The 20850-nt window shown below is 45.3% G+C and overlaps 1 protein-coding gene across 3 annotated transcripts in view; it reads right to left on the reverse strand.

Annotated features, from left to right (window-relative positions):
* The window catches only part of LOC144102009 (putative phospholipase B-like 2), a 62721-nt gene extending 54871 nt beyond the window's left edge, over nt 1-7850 (reverse strand). The window contains exons 1-2 of one of the 3 annotated variants that reach the window (XM_077635256.1): nt 7593-7813; nt 3798-3959 (exon numbers count right to left, since the gene is read on the reverse strand). In XM_077635256.1, coding sequence (XP_077491382.1) covers nt 3798-3799 — 2 coding nt within the window. In that variant the 5' untranslated portion in view covers nt 3800-3959; nt 7593-7813. Of the gene's footprint in view, nt 1-3797; nt 3960-7020; nt 7189-7592 lie in introns of all 3 variants that reach the window. The other 2 variants (XM_077635258.1, XM_077635257.1) reach the window with 2 other exon arrangements.
* Nucleotides 7851-20850: the final 13000 nt, after the last annotated feature.

Below are 20850 nucleotides of genomic sequence, written 5' to 3' on the forward strand. Positions count from 1 at the left end.
CTGTACCACTTGGATCTTTTCCACCGCTGGCTTCTATGCAACGCCGGCGACGCGTTGCAGTTCATCTACCCACGTCCACCCTGTCTACAAGGCATCCCGCTTCACCTGGGACGCACAATATCTTGTGAACTCTTTCTATTAAACTGTAGTGTTGTACGCGTGTTGAGCGTGTCTATTTCTTTGTGTGCTCGCTTGTTATTGGCTCTTCCCTTTAAATTATAAATAAGGCTTCGTCTTGCTTTGTTTGATCTGTTTGTTGCCTTGTTCGAACCTGCACGCGATAGCATTCCCCTTCGGCAGTCAAGGGAAGCGTGAGCAAATCGTGACAGTGTCCTCATACTACACCTCGCGGAGTGGTGCAGCGGTTAAGTGATGAGTCACTGCCCTGCGATAGAGGGTACTGCGACCGAGGGGCCTGTAATACCAAAGTTTCTCTTCCCGAGCAACCCGCGTCGCCAGACAGACAATGCCGAAATAGGTGAGGAGGCGGGGGGGGGGGGGGGGGGGGGTTCTTAGTCCCAGAGCACTAAAATATGAAGACACCACGATGGGACCGCCACTGTGTGTGAGTACGTAACGCGTCGACACCCGGTTTGTTTACTTCTAGTGGCCGCACACGTTTACCCTAACGTGTATACAATCATCTGTGTACCTTTCACCGCTGTCAATGCAAGTCAGTCGTGCGAATTCTGCAAGTGTTGAGCTTCCTACCCTATAAGTATGCCCTGTGCCTGCGCCGGCAGGAACGACTCGTTTCAGGGCTCCCGGTACTTGCCCGGCGTACGGGAAACAGCAGGCGACGGCGCACGCACATCAGTTCAGTTTCTTTTCAGTCCGGCGCTTGTCCTGTGTTCCCTTTTCTCTGGTCCGTCGTCTTTTGTGCTGTTTCATTACGAATCCATACCAACCAGCACAACTCAACGTTTCGCTGATCCTACGCCCCTGTGCAAAAGCAGCTGCAGCTGTTATGACGGAACAGAGGATGAACGCGGCATGGACGAAGCCCGCAAACGCGCTCTCTAACACGATGCTCAGATCCGCGTCAAAATATTTCTCACGCCATAACGAACTCGTTGTACCCTTCCTAGAAGCGAAATATAGTCATACCACACTCATGCGTGGCCTCAACAGTCAAAGCAATTGCAACAATTGCAAAACCTTGAAGCGAAGCAACTGGAGCTGATCATGCGCATTTAAATTTGCCACACTTTGTCTTCACGGCTTTCATTACAACACTCACGTATCACTATGCTTTAACAACTTTATTCCTCAATGTTTATGGCTGTCCCATATTCTGGTAGTGTTGGGAAAAGTTTTTGAAGCCTGAGCATTACTTGCCTCATGCGTGGCGCGTACAGAAAGAATCCACGCTTTTTGTACGCAAAGCAACTCGGGTTAGTTCAGAGGAGCGTCGCACCAGGGAAAAGCAACATGAGAATTTTAAGTTGACGAAGCCAGACTCATGCTGGCTGACTTCGAGTCGGGTGTACATAGCGTTTGTCTTTTGTTGATTGTTTGTTATGTGCAATTTTCTGTGTTAAAGCCAGGCAATAAAGAAAAAAAAAAGTCGCACAATCCCTACGGATAGCTGTGCCACTGCGCTGGTAGCGGTACGAGGACTCGCCGCCAGCTATGAATGTTAAGTATAGAGAATGACCAAGTCTGCTGTATATTGGTATCAACCAACGCAGCTCCGAATAGCGCGCGGTTTGGTAGCCCACGTGAACTAAATTACAGAAACGCACAGAATACCACACACTAAATCAACCACAAACACACCAACATTGACAGCAGTAGCGCACAACAACTGCGCATACATAGTACGCGAAGAGACAAGTGCCCCCGGTATTTTTTTTCAACCGCTGCTAATAAAGATCCTTGTTGCAAAATTCTCACGTTCACTTGGTTACCATCATTAGCAATTCTCGCTTGAAATAATATTTTAGCCACAAAACTATTTCTGAGGATTTTCTGAGGATAATTCTGAGGCTACACAAGAGTGATGTCTCGGGAGTTACGGGCGGGGAGGGTTATGTGCGAGGCAAACAAAATATTCAATAGAGCAAAAGAAATTGTCTATAATACGGCTTGTATTGCTATAACCAACGAAAAGTTGAGATATTTATCGACTGCACGTAGAACACGATGTTTTTTTTTTTTAATATGTACTGAATGTTTTGATTTTTTTGCATCATTTTGAGTCAAATTACAAGGCAGCATTCATTGTCCTAACATTATGTACGACCCCCAAATGCCAGTTGTAAACTGAGATTGCAATTGAGCAACGAAATTAACTCTCCTGTGAGTGCCAGTTTTCACTGCGCATTTAAAAGGCAGATGTTCTGTTTGGAATGCGCGTATCGTGGCTTTTCCATGACCGCTATTTGATTTTTCATGTGTAATGCTGATAATGTGCATTCGAAAAGTTGCGGGGAATGGCGTTATCATTCACAAGAAGTGGCGTACTATGTTTTTGTTGACGCACATTTTTTTTCATTATTACATTGTGTTTCCATGTTTAGAGGACTGCCGGACAAGAAACCGGCACTGCAAAACAGCTGCATGCTGAGATACAAGGCCTCGTCGTTATTCTCCGGCCTTCACAATGAGCCCTTCATGTTTCACTCATAAGCACGAAATCGCTGGAAAAAAATTCTTGGATCGGAATAAGTTAATTGTCCCCTTCGTTACCGCTTATACCAGCTGCGACCTTGAAATGGCTTAGGCATTTGTGAAATCTGTATATTTTGCTGCACTCAAAGAAACAACAGGGGGAACTTAAGACTACGTGCCTTCAGCGTGGCGGTGGCGGCGTGGTGGTCACGTGGTGCGGAGCAGCTGCCGGTGGCGCGGCGCCGTGGCTGATCACGTGGTTTGTAACCTGGTTGGTCACGCGACCAAGTTGCACTCGGCCAGCTGTAGCTATCGCATCACTCCAGGTTCGACCCGAGCTAAACCACAGCAATTTTTTTTTTCATTTTATACTTCATTTTATTTATTTTTACTTTTCTTTTCTTACTGCTGATACACTTATTACTTAGCATCATGTATTAGGTTCACCCTTGTCCGCCAACAAGAAACGCGTTTTTCTGGCCCATCGGTTGCGTGCTCGCCTAGCAATCTCGAAGTCCAGGGTTGAATTCCCCGCACAATCTGAAGAAATTTTATTTCTCTTTGATACCACGGTGACGTCATCTGGGATGTTTGGAACCACTACTGCTGGTGAACGCCTACACCGGGTTTCGTTGCCTATGAGCCATATAATGTTTTCGCATTAATGCTGCATGATCTGAACTCAGTTGACTTGCGCTCTGTAGCTTGCTTTTTACTCTATTGTATCTACAAAGCTAGGATTTCGTGACGGTGGCTTGTTCCTCTGAAACAGTACACACCCTCAAACTCGTTCCTGAAATCGCCTTTCAGCGCTCCTAATCCTTTTTTTAAGTCTCTTGATAATTTAATCGTCTCTCTTCAATGAAAGGAGAGCATTGCAGGCAAGGCTATTAATAACCAAGACAAATAACGAATAGCAGGCTAGATTTATCCAAATTTACAATGTGTGTGTGAGTGAGACAAACATAACAATAACTATATCGTGATTTCTGAGAGCGAAAACCCGCTCGTAGAGAAATTAAGAATACATGATGAGGTAAATAGTCCACTAATCATGCCTATTAACAAATAAGTTTCTGTCAAACAATTTAGCTTAATAACTGTTTTCAACATTAATTCTTGCAGGACAGCTCCTGGGATTTGCTAGATTCAATTTAATAATGAAACTTTGAAGCGGGACTTGCATGAAGCGATGATCCTCGCGACGTGCTCTACGATGGCTGCCGCCACTGGAACACCCGCACAAAGCGACGGGACTTGGCGATAGAGCAGCACGTTAGCGTGTTGCAACATTGCTGCCACTTCTCCTTTCAGTCAACTCGCCTTATCAGAGTAGTATACCTGCACTAGTGCCCAGATTATAAGACTAAACAGCATAAAGTACGATAAAGGAGATGATGAAAATCACTCTTTTAAATATACTGCAATATAAGAGAAATAGCGCAGCGGGCGCCAAAACTTCATTTTGTGATGTTGAACTTGCATGTCAGTGAAACATACGCCATATATTTTGTTGTTCCACTACTCCTATCAGGTTTTATTTGGAATGTGAACACGCATGGCTCATGGCGAAGCCAGAGTGCTAGCGTCGCCAGCTTCTTAGCTTAATCCGCGTTAGTGAAATACATTCCGCTGGCAAATTAGTTATATCGGAAGTTACGAACCAAAGAGTCTTTTATTTATTTATTAATATATTTACTGTGAGATGCCCATTAACAGGCATGAGTATTTTACAGTGGTGCATTGAAAGCACCACTGAACGCAGTGTAAGTGAGAAGAATGAGAAAAATAACAAAAAGCTATAAAAAAATTGAGATGATTACTGCGAATTATAAAAACACTTAACAAACAAAAGTGTTAGAGGTTTATTCAGCACAGCAAGTTTTGCCTAAAAGCGCTACAATCCGGTTGAAATATTCCCGGACAACATGGTGTCATGGTTTTATATGTACAAATCATTCGCATACATATATAAATGATTATACATATATGAAATCAACAAATGGGTCACACAAAACATACTACAATGCACAATTCGGCAAATACTTTGTTTTCGTAAAGGTGTATTTGCCGAATTGTGCATGGCAGTATGTTTTGTGTGGCCCATTTGTTGATTTCATATATGTATAATGTGCATTAGTAATTAGCGTTAATTCTTTCGGTTTCAATTGTACGTGAGTGCTATATGTACTGCATATACTTTCTGTTTCACTTGAATTCATTTTACACATATATGTATGTATATATTATATATATACATTATGTCTGACACTCGTGTTATTGGGACTTAGGTAATTCTAGCTTAATATGTAATACCTAACCCTATGCTCTGTCACTGCTTGTTAAAAGGGGCTGCGGACCTTGTCAAGTCATAAAAGGCTTTTTCTTCGCGGTCCTCAACATTGTAGTATTGAAATAAATTGAATTGAATTGAACTGAACTGAAAAATTGCGGATAGTTTGTACAGTGCCACGCACTGACCGTTCAGGGATCTGAAGCTTGATCAAATATCCTAGGTGCATGCAGTCAATTTGTTCACATAAACGTTGGAAGAGGAAGACTATGTCCAATGATTGCCGTCTAGCCTTCAAATCGATAAATCTTAGAGAGCTCAGAGCAGCCTGTAATTATATAGGGGAGCAGATAAGCAGGCCGCAAAACCCAAAGCAGTCCTTGGGCAAATCTCACGAGCTACTTCCGGGCGATTACAGAAATTGTCGGCAAACACAGAACCAGAAAGCCCCAATCAGCGACAGTGGTTCGACGGCTGCCAGATTATCACGCGAAGTCATCGCGCGGTGCACCTCCGATAATTATCGCCTCATCCAGTAAACGGTTTAGCGAATTCTTGCTCCCCGTCCTTACCATTTTCATCAAAATTTAAAGGCAAGAGAACATTTATGACTAGGCAAATCGATTTTATACTTTGCAGTTTCCGTCACCTCGGTTTAGGTGATTTCTGTGGGAAACACAGTGTTTGCTGCAACACAAACATCATTCGCACGCTCCTCGCTCCCCACATGAAGAATGATTGTTGAAGCTTGTATTGGGTCGGCTTCGGCAATTTTTGATTGCCGTCATTTTCAACCTCTATCAGCCTTACCACGCTCGTGCAACTGCTTTTCCAATTATGTATCTAACGCCATCGCTGCGTCAACCGGAGCTTCGCCCCGGATCTAAGTTTTCGTTTCGATGTGCTTTGTTTACTGTTTCAAAAAAGCTTTAATTGGTATTAAGCTTTGAAGAAGTTTATCGCCAGTCGTCGGCTCGCCTCCGGTGACCTAGGCACCAGAACAGAGGCCGACCGAAGGGAGAGCATGGAGGCGCACCTAAAGGAATTTTCGGAAAATTTTTCCGTCCGCCCCCTGGTGCCTACCTCCTGCGCTGGCGCCGAAGCAGCGCCTGTGTCAACAACAGCGTCTTCCTGATCACGTGGTGGGCGAAGCCAGTGCGGAGTGCGCGAAGTCCTCGTGACGTCTGAGCAAAGCGCGAGCGCCGAGCGTGTTGCGTCATCCGCGAGCATTTGTATCTTCCGGAACCATGGCGCCATCTTTCGGCGCGGCGCATATCACGTTGTAAACAGTTAGGGCGGCGGAAATTTGTCATCCTGAACTTAGAACTCTACCGCCCGAGCGATGCGGTGGACGAACGGTACTGCTTGGCCCATACGAGGCCTTGCCTTGCAAGGAGGTTCAATCTGTAGAATGTGTTAAGCCGGTACGCCATGGCTACATTTGCTCTCGACCACTAATTAGAGTGAATTTGTTGAAACCCGGTTTCTTGTGTCTAAGACTGTGGACTCCAAGCCATGTAATGCTATAACCAACAAAAGTTCGGAAAAACGCCTGAGGTTACCCTTTAAACCCTTCCGATACGATAAAGACACTTGCTGTGAAACACTTCGTGCTTGCTGTCATTCCTTTGTGGTTCTTCTCTAAAAAACTGTGGCGATATTTTCTGCAATAAAAATACTAATAATCGCAAGCAGGTGCTACTGGCTTGATGCTACTAGCTTGTTCGTCGTTCATCAACACTTGCTCCAATTTCAACAGAGCACTGCAGGTCAACAAATTTCAACTCTATTAACTCCAGTCAGAACCTGCGTCCGCGCACAAGTCCAGCCAACAACCTAAAAATAAATGCTATATGCTTGATACCTGAAGGTTCCGAAGCACTTTACACAACATAAACAACAGCTACTTTGAAGAGGTCGTGAGAATTTTCTAAGAAACTCTCAAGTAAATTTAGTTTAAGGAATATCTTCACGTGAAGCAACTAAAACAATGGGAGGAGAAGGAGAAACGTTTTTTCAGATACTGCGATATTCAAGAAACGCGCGATCAAAAGTGGTATTCGCTTTTAAAAGCAAAATAAGTTTTCCTCTCTATCGAAAAATTAGACACCAACCTGTAAAGGTATCCTGGGGATTTCACAACCAATATAGCGTTGGACGTTTTCAGTCCTTGATGCCCATTGCGCAATTTCTACAGGAAGGAACGACAAATCTTTCGTGTAGTTGTAGCACTCCGAAAGCCTTGCTATTTTTCCTGTAATGTTCCTGGCACGCACTGTTATCTGAAATGACGGGGCGGCAAGCGGCAGTGAGTCATGATGCAAACTGTGGTTTCTTACAAAGTGATGCCTTCTTGCTTACAGTCTTCCCTTACTTCAGCAATGTGCAGTGCAATGCTGTTCTTTGTCACCGTTAATTCATTTCGCGTATGCATCCTCTCAGACACACGTGGCAGCCTCAACGCTCATTCCAAGAGCTAAGAAGTTGAAGTTCTGACAGATAATTTTGGCTAAGAGTCCGTATCTGGCGCCAAATCAATACACGAATATCGGCCTCCAGCGAATCATGAGTGAAAAGCACGAGTTTTTGAAGCTGAAGCTGTAAAAAGAAAACCAGTTCAGCGTGGTGTTCTATCACCGCAAGCAGGGTCACTTCGAAGGAAGGGTATGGTTTCAAGCATACTTACGTGTGTAGAAATGAGCTCGAATTTCTGCTTACATCGGACGCTACTTCCTGTGCTTTCCTTTTCACTCTACTGTCGATGCGATGTTTCAGCAGCACGTAAAACACAGCTCGCTCGACGCCTCTTCGTTCAACGTCGATCTCCTCGACGTCGCGGATAGCGTACACTGCAGAGCGATACGCAGAACCAAAGGGCGCTTCTCGTTCTCTCGGCAGTCGCGGGCTTATATACGTCCGGTGACGGGCGCCCCTGGAATCTCCGTCTGCGGTCGCTTCATCACGTGTTGCTTCAGTCTTCTGGCGGCGCAGCGAGCAAGATAAGATGGGAGCTATGATAAACGGCTCTCTTTGTGTCTAGTCCGGATCTCTCTGAAGAGGCTGTGTGCGCCTGGTGTGCGCTTCTTGGCAGTATTACGCTCCTTTATAAGGAATTTGACATGTGGATGATATGGAGCGAAAAACGTGACCTTTAGAGCCCGATCATTTCCAAAAAACTTCAGCATAAAAATTACATAGGTGTAGCGGTAAACTGTTTCGTTTGCGGCCTTCTACACCAACCAAGGCCAGCTTTCTTAGAGATCATTTTGTTTATTGTGAGGCAACATTTAAATATCGTAAGATACTTTTATGAATATATTGATCGCAAAGGCCTAATCTTCTGATTCGTGGAAAAATATCACTTTCAAAGTTTGTCCTGCGCTCGCAGCGAGTAGTTAGGTCTTCCATAAAAAACAAATGGAGTGAGTTTTTGACAATAAATAGCAGAAAACTACAACCGTAATCATGGGCCATTTGCGAATACATTAATTCTTATGGTGTAGTCTTAACGATATGCCATAAATTGTCTTCATAAACAACATAGCGTCCAAAATTATGTTCGCGAGAATTTTCAGTACTTGCTTCCAATTCAAAAACTGCAAGCTTAATTTCCTGAGCCGTTATTTGCAGCGCTGATGTCGCTGGGCATCATTAATGTCATGATATAAACTATACTGCACGCGCTGGCGCATGGCATATGAGTTTGGTGCGACCAGGAAGAACCTATTCACAAATTATCACCTGTGCATATGCGCGAATACAGAGGCTCGGCCACGGAAGAGTATGCATAGAGGAGCAATCTTTTTCCACGGACGAAAACCAAATTCTGCGGACAACGGGTGGAACATTGCTTTTTTTATGCAAACGCGAGTACACCAATGTAAAAAAAGCATTTCCAGCAATTTAGGAGAGAGCCTACTGTTCAAAAAGCCTGTTGTTTCCAGATCATGATTATTACCATCCCGGCGCCAAAAGTGCATTTTGAAGAATTTTTTATCCATGTTTCCAGCGACGTACTTGTCAGCCATTGGAAAACAGTTTACATTCAATTGCTCGATAATAAACACCGATCAAGTAAGCACTATACAATAGACATTGATGGATAATTTACTGTCACCTAACTTAAAGTAAAGCTGTATATCACTTTGACAAGTTCAGATTATCGCAAGCTTGGTTCGTGATTTCTCTGACATATCTGTGATATTTGTGATAGAAATGTGTAATGGCCTTCTTTCACTGCCAGATTGGAGGTACGAAGTATAAATATGGATTTAAATATTACAACTTTTGGGGTGTAATGTCAGCTATTTTCGTTTCACTGCTCTTACTACTCTCATTTTGTGCACGCTACTTTTCGACCCGGCAAAGCTATAAATGGAAAGCGGAATCCTAGAGAGGAAAATGGACAGCAAAAGATGCAATCGTAACTTCTTTCAACTGTGTAGAAACCAGAAAGCATATATATTAATCGAGTCTTCATTCAGGCGGCTCGCATCTTCACCAGAGGTTTCTTTGGAATATCCATTTCGGCTTACACTAAATTAATTTCAAAGCATGTGCATTGAATTTTGGATATATACCAATAATGATTTTGAAAACATAATAAAAGGGTTGAAAGTGCCAACAAAATGCCCGTAAGAAAGCATACATTTATGGGGTCCACGACATAAGCTTTGTAGTCACAATATCGCTTCACGCCAAAGTTATTTTAGGTACATGGTCAAAGGACGTGGTATTCCTGATAGATCTGTTTGCACCTCGTGTCACAAGGGTATTAAGAGTTCCGATGGCTTTGAGTGCAAACAAACCAACATTACAAAGCTTCTCTCAAATATTAACGCCTGCTGTAGTACCGACTGGAGAGCTCTTTGAGATGCGTTACAGAAGCCATGTTATATTGCGCTAAAACCACTTCACAAAAAAGAACACATAGCACAGGACAAGCGCAAACTATAAACTGGTTTATTCAGCGGTCGAGCCCCTAAATATAGAAAAAAACCGCGCATGTGCGCAAGGTATATTCACCACAAGCCGTGATACACACGTGCACTCATCATACCTTCCAGGCAGATCTCAAAAATGCCAACTCGTAATTGTACAAGCCCACTGACACATCACTTACACAATTGCTCTCATATTTTATAGAAAACTCTTCCAAAATTTCTCGTGCAATGACACTACTGCTCCTGCCAAGAATCTTTATCTCATGAAGACATGGACGACATTTGCAGTGTCTGAAATGTTCAGACAAATTTGTCCAAGCGGATATTAGGCCTGGAGCGGATAGCAAAAGCGATCAACAAATGCAAAGCGAACTTGTTACAAGTATTCTTCACAGCAACGACTCATAAAATAGACATTTCGTCTACGACTGTAGTGAGCAAGAAAGGCGCTGGACAAAACCAGGTCAGCTTGTATCTGCTAAATCATTTGCAAAAGCTTAATGTACATGGCCCGTTCGCTGCCAAGAATTCGAACGATGTCGCAGCCTACATAGAACAGAGAGAAAATATCGGGTACAAGTTCTCTGTGGACTTAGAGGAACGTTTTTTACTTGGTCTTTCATGCTGAGCTGCTGGCGTCCCTTAAAACATGCATTGAAGAAAATGAAGGAGTGTCTTTTCGAAACTCAGCCGAAAGGACGGCTGATAGTTTTTGACAGTGCTGTAATTTTACCTGAAAGGCACCTTTATAACATGTCACAACAGGTTTCACTTGCAATGGCGCGGTATATGTAGCTGCTCATGTGTGGCCCCAGTGTTGTGTAATATTTTTGTCATATATTGACCAATCCCTGACAACAGCTTTAGAAACCTTGAACGTTTTAAAAGTAATAAGGTTAGTAGATGACTTTTATTATTTTACCATGGAAGAATTATGTGCAGTATCATGGCTTGACGACTGATATTGTAGAACAATTCAGAACACTTGGTAAGGAATTGACCTTCACGCACGAAGTCCCTACTGCGAACACTTTGCAGTATTTGGACATGCAATTGATCAGCTCCAATTTTCACCTATGTTGGAAATACCACCTCAGTGAAGAGGATTTACTGCCATTCGATTCAGCTGCCTTGAAAACTATCAAGAGAGTCATTGCTGCCATTTGTCTGGAGTCAGCGCTCATGACGTCGTGCAAGCATAAAATGAGTGAAAGCTTTGAACACCAGATTTCTAGATTAGACGCTGCAGGCTACCCTTTTGCGATCGGGACCGCGGTAAGTGAAACCTTTCTCCAGAAGTTGAAAGGAAAATCGCGCAAAAGGGCTACAAACAATGCTACGAAAGCTGCTGTGATGCCTTACGTGCATAAGATCGCGCCAACCTGAAGAAAGTGGCTAGCAGGTACGAAGTGCCCATGGTGTTCTCAGCACCAAAGAGACTAGGCCAGCTGTGCTAGCGCACACAAAGCATGAAGAGAGGAAAAGTGGTTCTGGAAAAAGGCACAAGAAGCCTTTTTTAAAATGCGCGACCGGAGTAGTTTACAGACAGAATACCACTGACAAGTAGAAAGGCCTATATAGGCCAGACAAGGGCGCTGTACAAATGATCGCGCAGGTGAGCCTGACCGTTTATTAGGCCATGACAGCAGGACAAATTTGTCTAAACATTGCAGAGACTGCGAATGTCGTCCACATCTTCATGAGATAAAGATTATCGGCAGGGGCAGTAGTGTCACTGCACGAGAAATTTTGCAACCGTTTTTTTTTTATAACGAACGATAGCAATTTGTGTAAGTGAGGTGTCATTGGGCTTGTACAATAACGAGTTAGCATTTTTTAGGTCGGTCTTTAAGGTATGATGCGTGCACACCTGTACCAGGACTTGTCATGAATGTACCTTGCGCACATGTGCGGGTTTTGTTCTATATTTAGGGGCTCGGCCCTGAATAAACCAGTTCATAGTTTGCGCTCGTCCTGTGCTACGTTATTCTCTTTCGTGTTGTGGTTTTAGCGCAATATAACATGGCTTCTGTAGACGGTCACCAACTAGCCTGACAACAGCTCTTGTTAATACGTATGGTGGTGGTGGTGGAGATAGCAGCAGTTCGCAAGTAATCCTTTGCTGTGGCAATACCGCAAGTTGTGCGAGTTGGTTCAAGTGCTAAAGGGAAACAAAGACGGACAGGATGACGCAGACAAGCGCTATGAGCCTTAACTGAGGGGCCGAAAACGAATGATGAAGTTAGTAAAACACGCCTCATAACAGCGGCGCCTCTTGACTTGAAACCCGCTGTCAATGAGCGAAAGCAGGTAACACATAAGACAACTGGTTGGTTTTTAACAGATCACAGCGATCGCAAAGACAGCGGAGGTTAACGAATTGTAGAATACGTTCACGGAAACCTTATTTTAACCCTTATGGCCGCTAAGCTCTTGCGTGCACTTAATTGTCCCCTCTCCTTAAATCGCTCAATGTTGCACTGATGATGCGCCAAGGTGGTAGACTAGCAGCGAAAAAGAGAGAGAGATAGATGGAAGAAAATCTTATTGCTCTTTAAGAAGTTTTGTATCACGATGTCTTGTCGGTGGGGTCCTGAAATCAGGGCTCCGAACCCTCAGCTTTCCAGCGAGCCCAGTGGACAGCTTCAGCTGGTCTTCCAGCCTTGTGCTGCACAGCGCAGCCTCCCACTGATCTTTTTTGGCGTTGTGTATCTTTGGCACCACCTTGGTTTGTTGGCAGACTTATGTAATGTGATATAATGCAGCATATTCGTACAGGCTCCTTGGCTCGCGCGAAAACAGTTTCGCGCACGTGTGTGTGACGTGCGTGTAAGTGCGTGTATGTGCGTGAATGCGCGAGATTGGGGAGAAATGGTCTATTAAAGGAAAGCTATGATGTCCTGCGGATCAGCGGATACTTGGCGTGGAGCTACGCACATTGTGCGAGAACAAAAGAAAGATATTGCTTAAGACAATCACAATAACAAAGGTGACGCAAACAAGAGTGAAGAGTAGAGGCTCTCCTCAGAGCCGAATGCTCGACGACTTCTCCACAGAAACTGCACAATGGCATTTATCCCCTGCGCACAATATTGTCAGCATCTCCAGAGAGCTCTTGACATTGGACAGTTGTAAAGCCCCTTCAAAGCTCAGTGCTGTCCCAGTGCTGTGATAGCCTTGAAGACGAATTTAACTCAATGCCTGCATGCCCGAATCATGAAGTGAAAACTTCTTATCAAAACGAGGTTTAAATCGTGTGTCCTGGAAACATAAGTATTGGAAGCCACACCTCTCTTAGAACTTCAACATAAAATAAGAATCCATTCACACAGCTTAGCCACCTATTTAAGAATAATAAATGAAAGTAACTTCCACCACAATTAAAAACTGTCAATTGTCCTAAACAGCCCCTGCAGTTTCTCGCACAGAAAATTGTTGAGATAGGTCTTGTTCCAATCGTGCCCACAATAGGCACTGTCAATTTTCTGGGAGGGACTCACATAGCGCAAAGAAATCTGGAGATGCGAAGATGTCAGATATTTAGGGGCACTGTGACTAGGCGGTGAAGAAACGGTGGCCAGTCACTGTCCCCCTGCTGGCCACATGTTGACCTCCTAATAGCCAGGTGCTCGACATTTCTGGTCCTCGTATCACGCACGTGGCATTCTCAATAAATCTGCGGTGCGCAACGATAGCTGGCCTTCTTGGTATGGCATGCTAATTAACCGAGGTGCGGTGGTCATCATGCGCCAGCGTGAACGGACGCTGCCTCGTCAGTTTTGCTGTTTTCCCTATGTGGAATAGTAGGGACTGCATGGAATACCGTCATTTTAATGAGCTGCGGCAGGAATGTAGACACCGTCATAGAAATTCTATCGTCCATGCTTTAAGGTTCCTTCCCATGCTTGATTCAAAATAGCTTTTTATGAATTACTAGTCATCTTCCTATCATAATATACAATTCCCACCTAAAAAGGTTCCGGAATGTTCCCTACCTTAATCTAACGAAACTCGCAGAGCCTCGGCTGCAGCTTCGGCCGCTGCAATCAAACCGTTCTTTTTATGTATCATAGCTGACGTTCTCAGCGTGCGGCGGGTGACCATGGCGCAAGGGTGGAGGGAGAACACGCAGGTCAACCTAAACAAACTTTGCCGAAACTTATAATTTACACCCTGCTGCTACCTGCGGCGCTGTCGCCGGAGCAGCGCACGCGTCAGCAACAGCGTCATCTTGGGGGAGGGATAATCTGCCGCACGGCGCGAAGGAGCCCAAGTCCTGCCCTGCAGCCCGAGAGGCTCACCTGCAGTCCGGGTGGCACTAGATAAGCGAGACAACAGGCCTGTGTGAGTTGCTGCCATTACGTAATGCGCGTAAACACTAGGAAAAAAGTCCCATGGCACCATCAATCAACATGCCCAGCAACCAGCTCTACTTTGTCGTTCGTAGATGTGGTAGTTGATGGAAGCGTCCGCTCGCGGTAAATGTCCCAGCGTTCTTTGTATCACGTGCTGGACCCATCCTGTCATCTTCGGCACGCGCTGAACTCTTGTCGCGCAGGTCGCCATAAATAAAAAGCGGGAAAGAAAGACGGGCGCGCTGTCACTAGTGGAGAAATCCCAAGGGAAGAAAAGTGGCTCATGAGGGACGCTCCCCAGAACTCGTGTTCGGCTGTCAGTATCTAAGAGCCTTCCTAGAATACAGCACGCCTTTCCTGCAGTGTGCTTCATACTTACATCTTCTCTCGACGAAGAGATAGTCGTGAATTTTTTTACCGCTCGCGAAACGGTAGATACACTTCGATCTTGTCTTTAGCTAGCTGCTGATAGAAACATCTACAGAGTGGTATGGATGCTTTTACATATCACCTTCATCTTGAAAACTACTAAAAAAAAACACAGGACAGAGCAAGAGCCACGCACACGAGCGCAGACTTCCAGCACCTGTATGATATTGTGCTGTGAATGGTGAGGCTCTATGAATATAATTGCCCTTGTTTTTGCTCTGTGCTGTTGCTATGTGGCTGTGGTACAGGGTATAAAAAGACTACTTGTAATTTTTGTAATAAAAGTTTGAAGTCTTCGCTTTTGTTTGGGTCCCTTGCTCGGTCCTGTGCTTTTTGCGTAATTTCGAAAATGAACGTAACGCGTCAACTAGCGCGCCAGGAGTCACTTCTACGTTATATTTCGTCACCTAACCGCAGAATGGTAGAATGTAAATAGTTCGAGCATAATAGTCACAAAACTTTCTGTTTTAGTATCAGGTTACTTGTTCTAGCCGCACGCTATCCTTGGACAACAATTAGAATTACATTTGATATTATGCTAAAATTCCTAGTAGCATAAACACTTGAAAGCTAAATGTCGCGAAACACAGCACTGCTGTCAACACTGCAGCCTCCTTGCTAAATCACTTATTCTGATGCTACTACTTGAGTTACGTGTTTCTACTTAAAGTTAGGTGGCACTTCAAAAGCTGTGATATTAAAAATTCTTTAATTATTGTGGAAAAAGGACACAACTGTGCAAATTTAAAAATAAATGTATAAATTGTAGGCATTTTATAAAACATAATATAGGCTCATCTTTAGCTACTGCTCCTGTACGTTAGTTTTGGCAAATTTTATTATGGTAGCTTTCAATATTTTGTTGCTTTAGCATATTTTATTCCAGCAACTTTTAAAATCTTATCCCTCCTTAATAGGCATGTGCTCAATTTCCTTCAAGCTGTTTTTGCAAATTGTGCAATTTGTAGCGGCATAGTTTGTCTTTCTTTTTCTGCTGTCTAGTACACTGCGCTACACTGCGCTGTACGCAGTGTAGCAGATTAGAAAGAAGTAAGTCGAACCCCTTCCCATCAGTTTCGTTTCACTAATTTCAACTTTCTCGTACTATTTTCTCTTACAGGGTTTACGCTATATTGCTACCTTGCGATTGCATCAACCAAAGCTCGCATCGAGGTTCCAAGTGCCAAAAGTCGGCTAACAAAGCAGGTGACCTTGTTGTTGTCTAGGAGAAATGAAATCAGCACGGTTATCGGAATATTGCGTGTTGCATAGCTCACGCCTGATATAAAAAGGAATGCCGTCAGAGTGCCAAATCCTCGTAGCAGAATAACAGGCAGTATACCTACAAAACGAGAATGCCTCTAGATATAGATCCACATTGTTACGTGCCAGATTCCTAACATAGGAGAGACGACATATAGCGAATGTACACAAAGCAAAATTTGCCGCGTTTCTTGTGGAACAGTACTCTCTACCGAAAGACTCAATTTTATCATGGATCGAAATTTGTCTTATCGACACAACACAGCTTGTATATGCCAATAACTCTGATTCTTCTCCTTCTCCAGTTTACTCCGGTGTACCCCATGGTTATGTACTGGGACTATTACTTTTCCTTACTTACATTAATGATTTGCCTGACCACATTAACTCTTCTATTAGATTTTTTGCAGATGACTTCGTAATTTACTGAACGATTTCTTCTATTTCTGACTCCACCCAACTTCAGTCTGACATTAACAGCATATCCGACTGGTGTGACACCTGGAACATGCGCCTTAACCGTAATAAGGGCAAAGTAATGCGAATTTCCGGAACCCGCCTCTTGTTTCCATTAACCTTTTTACTACCAGGTCGATGGCCTTTCCCTAGAACACGTTACGTCTTACAAATACATAAATGTTTACATAACCAACAATCTGTCCTGCCAAACAAAAACTTCATTTGCAGCAATGACAATCGCATGCTTGGATATTTAAGGCGAAATTTCACAATGGCTCTGTCCTCTATATAACTTTCACTATATAAATCACTCGTACGCTCAAGAATGCAATATGCATGCTTGGTGTGCGATCCTGGTCCACTCACCTTAACATCAGCGCCTATACTAATGAAATCTGCATCTGGGCTTCAGGTTCGACACGTCCGCAAATGCGCGCGAGATTACAATGTGCCATGTCATCTACTTCAAGGAAGCTACGGCGTCCAGGTTTGCACTTAGCAGCTGAAAAATGTGCGATGTTCGCATTCACGCGCAAGTCTATCTTGATCTTCCCGGTAACACTTCAAGGGGTTGCTATACCATACGTCTCCCACCACAGATTTTTGGGCATTATCATCGACCGCGATCTGTCATGGTCGAGGTATATAAATAAGCTACAGAAAAGGCTCACTCTTTGTTGACATGTCCTTCGCTTCGTAGCAGGCATTAAATCGGGCCCAATGGAGCGTTCCTTGCTGAGACTTTGCTATACTCTCTTTATAGGCTGCATTTCTTACAGCGTTCCTGTATTCTCTACCATCAACATTTCCTGCTTGCGGGCATTAGAGAGTGTTCAAGCACAGGCGCTCAAGATATTCGTCGGATTACAATGTTGTACCCCGAGCAAAGGCACAATTGAGGAATCCTGTGCGTGCCCAATATCGATCTACATGTTACACAAATCACTTCACGTATATTTACGCCCGCTTACAGGCCACTGCTGTCACTCGCTGTCGAAAATTTTTGATGAGCGACAGGACAGCAGTTTTTCACTTGCACTGTGCTGCCAATGATCCGAGCTGCCATCAGACTATGCCCTGCCGCATCATCCCTTGCAGCCACCATGAATGATGGCTCACCCTTCAGTATGCCTGCATATCCCTGGCATACTAGAGAAATCTGTGATGCTGGTTAGCGGACTGAAGCAGCTTGCTCTTGCCTACATCTTGTCAGAACACCAAACTGTGTGCACGTATTCACTGATTGATCTGCGTCACCAAAGGCATGGACGGCAGCTTTGGTAATCCGGGCTCAGCAGACAACCCGGAGATTAATTTCAGAGCATATTTTTACTTCAACCGCTGCAGAGCGTGTGGACCTTCGGGAAGCGATTCACCACAACTGCGGAGAACCGCCTCAGGAGTGGTACATTTTCACAGACTAAACCTGCGCTACAAATTTTGGGATGCATCCTACGCCACATCGCCTACCAGGCTCTGGCTCTTAATATTGCCGCGAATATTTGCAGTGTTTGTTCGTTTTTCAAATCTGAAGCCACACCACTTTATCGCTTTGTTTGCGGCGCAAGACGCGACTAGATTTATCTCGATTGATCGCAGCCAGGCAGAGCTGATTCTACGTTGTTCCGGAATGTTCTAGTAACTTTGCACACTTTATCTCGAAAATTCGCTATCAGCTTTAAATTGAGCACGGCCGACAGCGGCGGGCATTCTGTTCGACGACCGCCGAGCACGCTTGTCGCTTCGACGCCGCCGAGGGATTCTGTCCATTTTGGGGGCAAGTCAGCCCAATTAACAGTTTTCTTAGAAGACCCTTTCGTCCGTCTTCATCGCTGCTTCGACTGCCGTCACCACTACGTGACATCTGGTGGAGGAGCTGGGATCGATCCCAGTACCTCTCGCCTCTCACCTTGCCTCTCACGAGCCCCTGTAGATACACCGCCGCCGGACGACGATGACGACGCCTTCCTGGAACCCATCAGCCTCAGCTCTTTTGCCCAGCAGCAACGCTCGGACCCCGACCTAAAATGCCTCACCAAGTACCTGGAAGGCAAGGTTTCTTCACCCTCCGCTTCATTCAAGCGAGGACTGTCTTCCTTCTGTGAGCAGAATGAGGTCCTCGTGAAGAACTTTGCAGCGAGCAAAACAGCCTACCTCCTTGTTGTACCTGCTTGTCTCCGCGAAGAAGTTCTACAGGCTTCACACGACGAGCCGACAGCTGGACATCTCGTGTTTACTCGCACCCTCCGCCGCATTCAAGACAAGTATTACTGGCCCCGACTGTCTGCCGATGTCACACACTATGTGAAATCCTGCCGAGATTGTCAGCGACGAAAGACCCCTTCCACACGACCAGCAAGATTTCTAAACCCCATTGAACCTCCCTCAAGGCCCTTTCAGTAGATCAGCATGGACTTGCTTGCCCCTTTTCCAACGTCAACATCTGGAAATAAGTGGATCATCATAGCGACCGACTGCCTGACCCGCTACGCCGAGGCGAAAGCCCTACCGAAAGGAACAGCAGGAGAAGTCACCGAATTTTTCGTGGAATGCATTCTTCTTCGACACGGCGCCCCGATGTGCTCATCACGGACACGGAAACAGTATTCACGGCGGAACTAACGCAAGCCATCCTGCGTTACAGCCAAACCAGCCACCGGAGGACAACTGCATACCATCCGCAAACCAACGGACTGACGGAGCGCCTGAACAAATCCATCGCCGATATGCTCACCATGTATGTCGGCGCCGAACACAAAACCTCGGATGTCATCCTGCCTTGCGTCGCCTTCGCCTACAACACCGCAGTGCAGGAGACCACCCAGATGTCGCCTTTTAGGCTCGTCCATGGCAGAGAGGCCACGTCCACGCTAGACGCCATGGTGCCCAACGTTACAGAAGAAGAGAACGTCGACGTTGCCGCCTACCTTCAACGCACAGAAGCTCGAAGGCTTCCCGATTACGGATCAAAGATCAGCAGCGGTCCGACGCCAGACGCTACAACCTACGAAGACGCAACGCGGAATACAAGCCAGGAGACCAAGTCTGGGTGTGGACGCCCATTCGCCGCCGTGGATTGAATGAAATGCTTTTGCGCCGCTATTTCTGCCCGTACAAGGTTCTTCGTCGGCTAGGTGTACTGGATTATGAAGTCATACCTGACGCAATGACTGCATCCCAGCGATGCCGCGTACGACAAGAAGTTGTCCATGTAGTCCGTCTGAAGCCGTATTACGCGCGCTAAAGGCCGCTGCATTTCCATGCTCTATTTTCGCAAGATCCGTTTTTTTCTCTTACTAGTCGCATTATTTGTTTTAATCCATCGGGTCGATGCTTCTTTGAGAGGGGAGTATTGCCACGAATATTTTCAGTGTTCGTTTTTCAAATCTGCCGCCACACCGCTTTATCGCTTTTTTTGCGGCGCAAGACGCGACTAGATTTATCTCGATTGATCGCAGCCAGGCAGAGCTGATTCTACGTTGTTCCGGAATGTTCTAGTAAATTTGCACGCTTTATCTCGAAAGTTCGCTATCAGCTTTAAATTGAGCACGGCCGACAGCGGCGGGCATTCTGTTCGACGACCGCCGAGCACGCTTGTCGCTTCGCCGCCGCCAAGTGATTGAGTCCATTTTAAGTGCAAGTCAGCCCAATAAACAGTTTTCTTTTAGAAGACCCTTTCGTCCGTCTTCATCGCTGCTTCGACTGCCGTCACCACTACGTGACAATATCACTAGACTCCTGTCATCTGCTCAGGAAAAAAGCCATCGTAAAGAGTTCCAGTGGATCCCTGGACACAGCGGACTCGATGGAAATGAGACCGCCGACGCTGAAGCAAGGAGCACTTCAGCAGTGGCCTGCGCACAACTGTGCTGTTCTCTAGCCCGGACACCCCTTATCTTTTTTTGGGATCTACGAGGAGTGCGACGGCTGGATACTGGGCCCTGCCAGACACTCGACACATCCGCCTTAAACTGCTAGATCCTAAGATGGCCTTTTCTGTTCCTCGCGGAATACCACGGCCTATTGCATGTTTAATACATAGGCTACGTTCAAACGTTGCCTTGACGCGCAAGTACTTGCACAAAATTCGACAAGCGGACTCCCCGGACTGCACCACCAGTGACGTGCTATAGACTGTAGAGTATGTTTAGTGGCGCGCCCAGCACATGCACAAGACAGACTCATGCTAGCATCTACTTTGAAGTCTTTGGACACCAGGCCCCTCTCCGAGGATTTCATCCTCGGCGCATTGCCAGACAGTTCAAAAACTGTGCAGGAAACGCAAGCGCCTTCACGCTTCTTTAGCCAAACGGGCTTTGACTCGCGTTTGTGCTGTTAGAAAGTGTGCCTTGTCTTTTGTCTTTTTTCATTTATCTCCGCACATCATTGTCATCTCCCATCGTGATCCTCTTTTTTTCTCTTCCTGTTCCCCAGTGCAGAGTAGAAGCCCAGATGTTCACTTCTCCGGCCAGCCTCTCTGCTTTAAATTTCCTGT

This window comes from Amblyomma americanum, chromosome 8 (assembly GCF_052857255.1).
Source record: "Amblyomma americanum isolate KBUSLIRL-KWMA chromosome 8, ASM5285725v1, whole genome shotgun sequence".
Classification (NCBI taxonomy): Eukaryota; Metazoa; Arthropoda; class Arachnida; order Ixodida; family Ixodidae; genus Amblyomma; species Amblyomma americanum.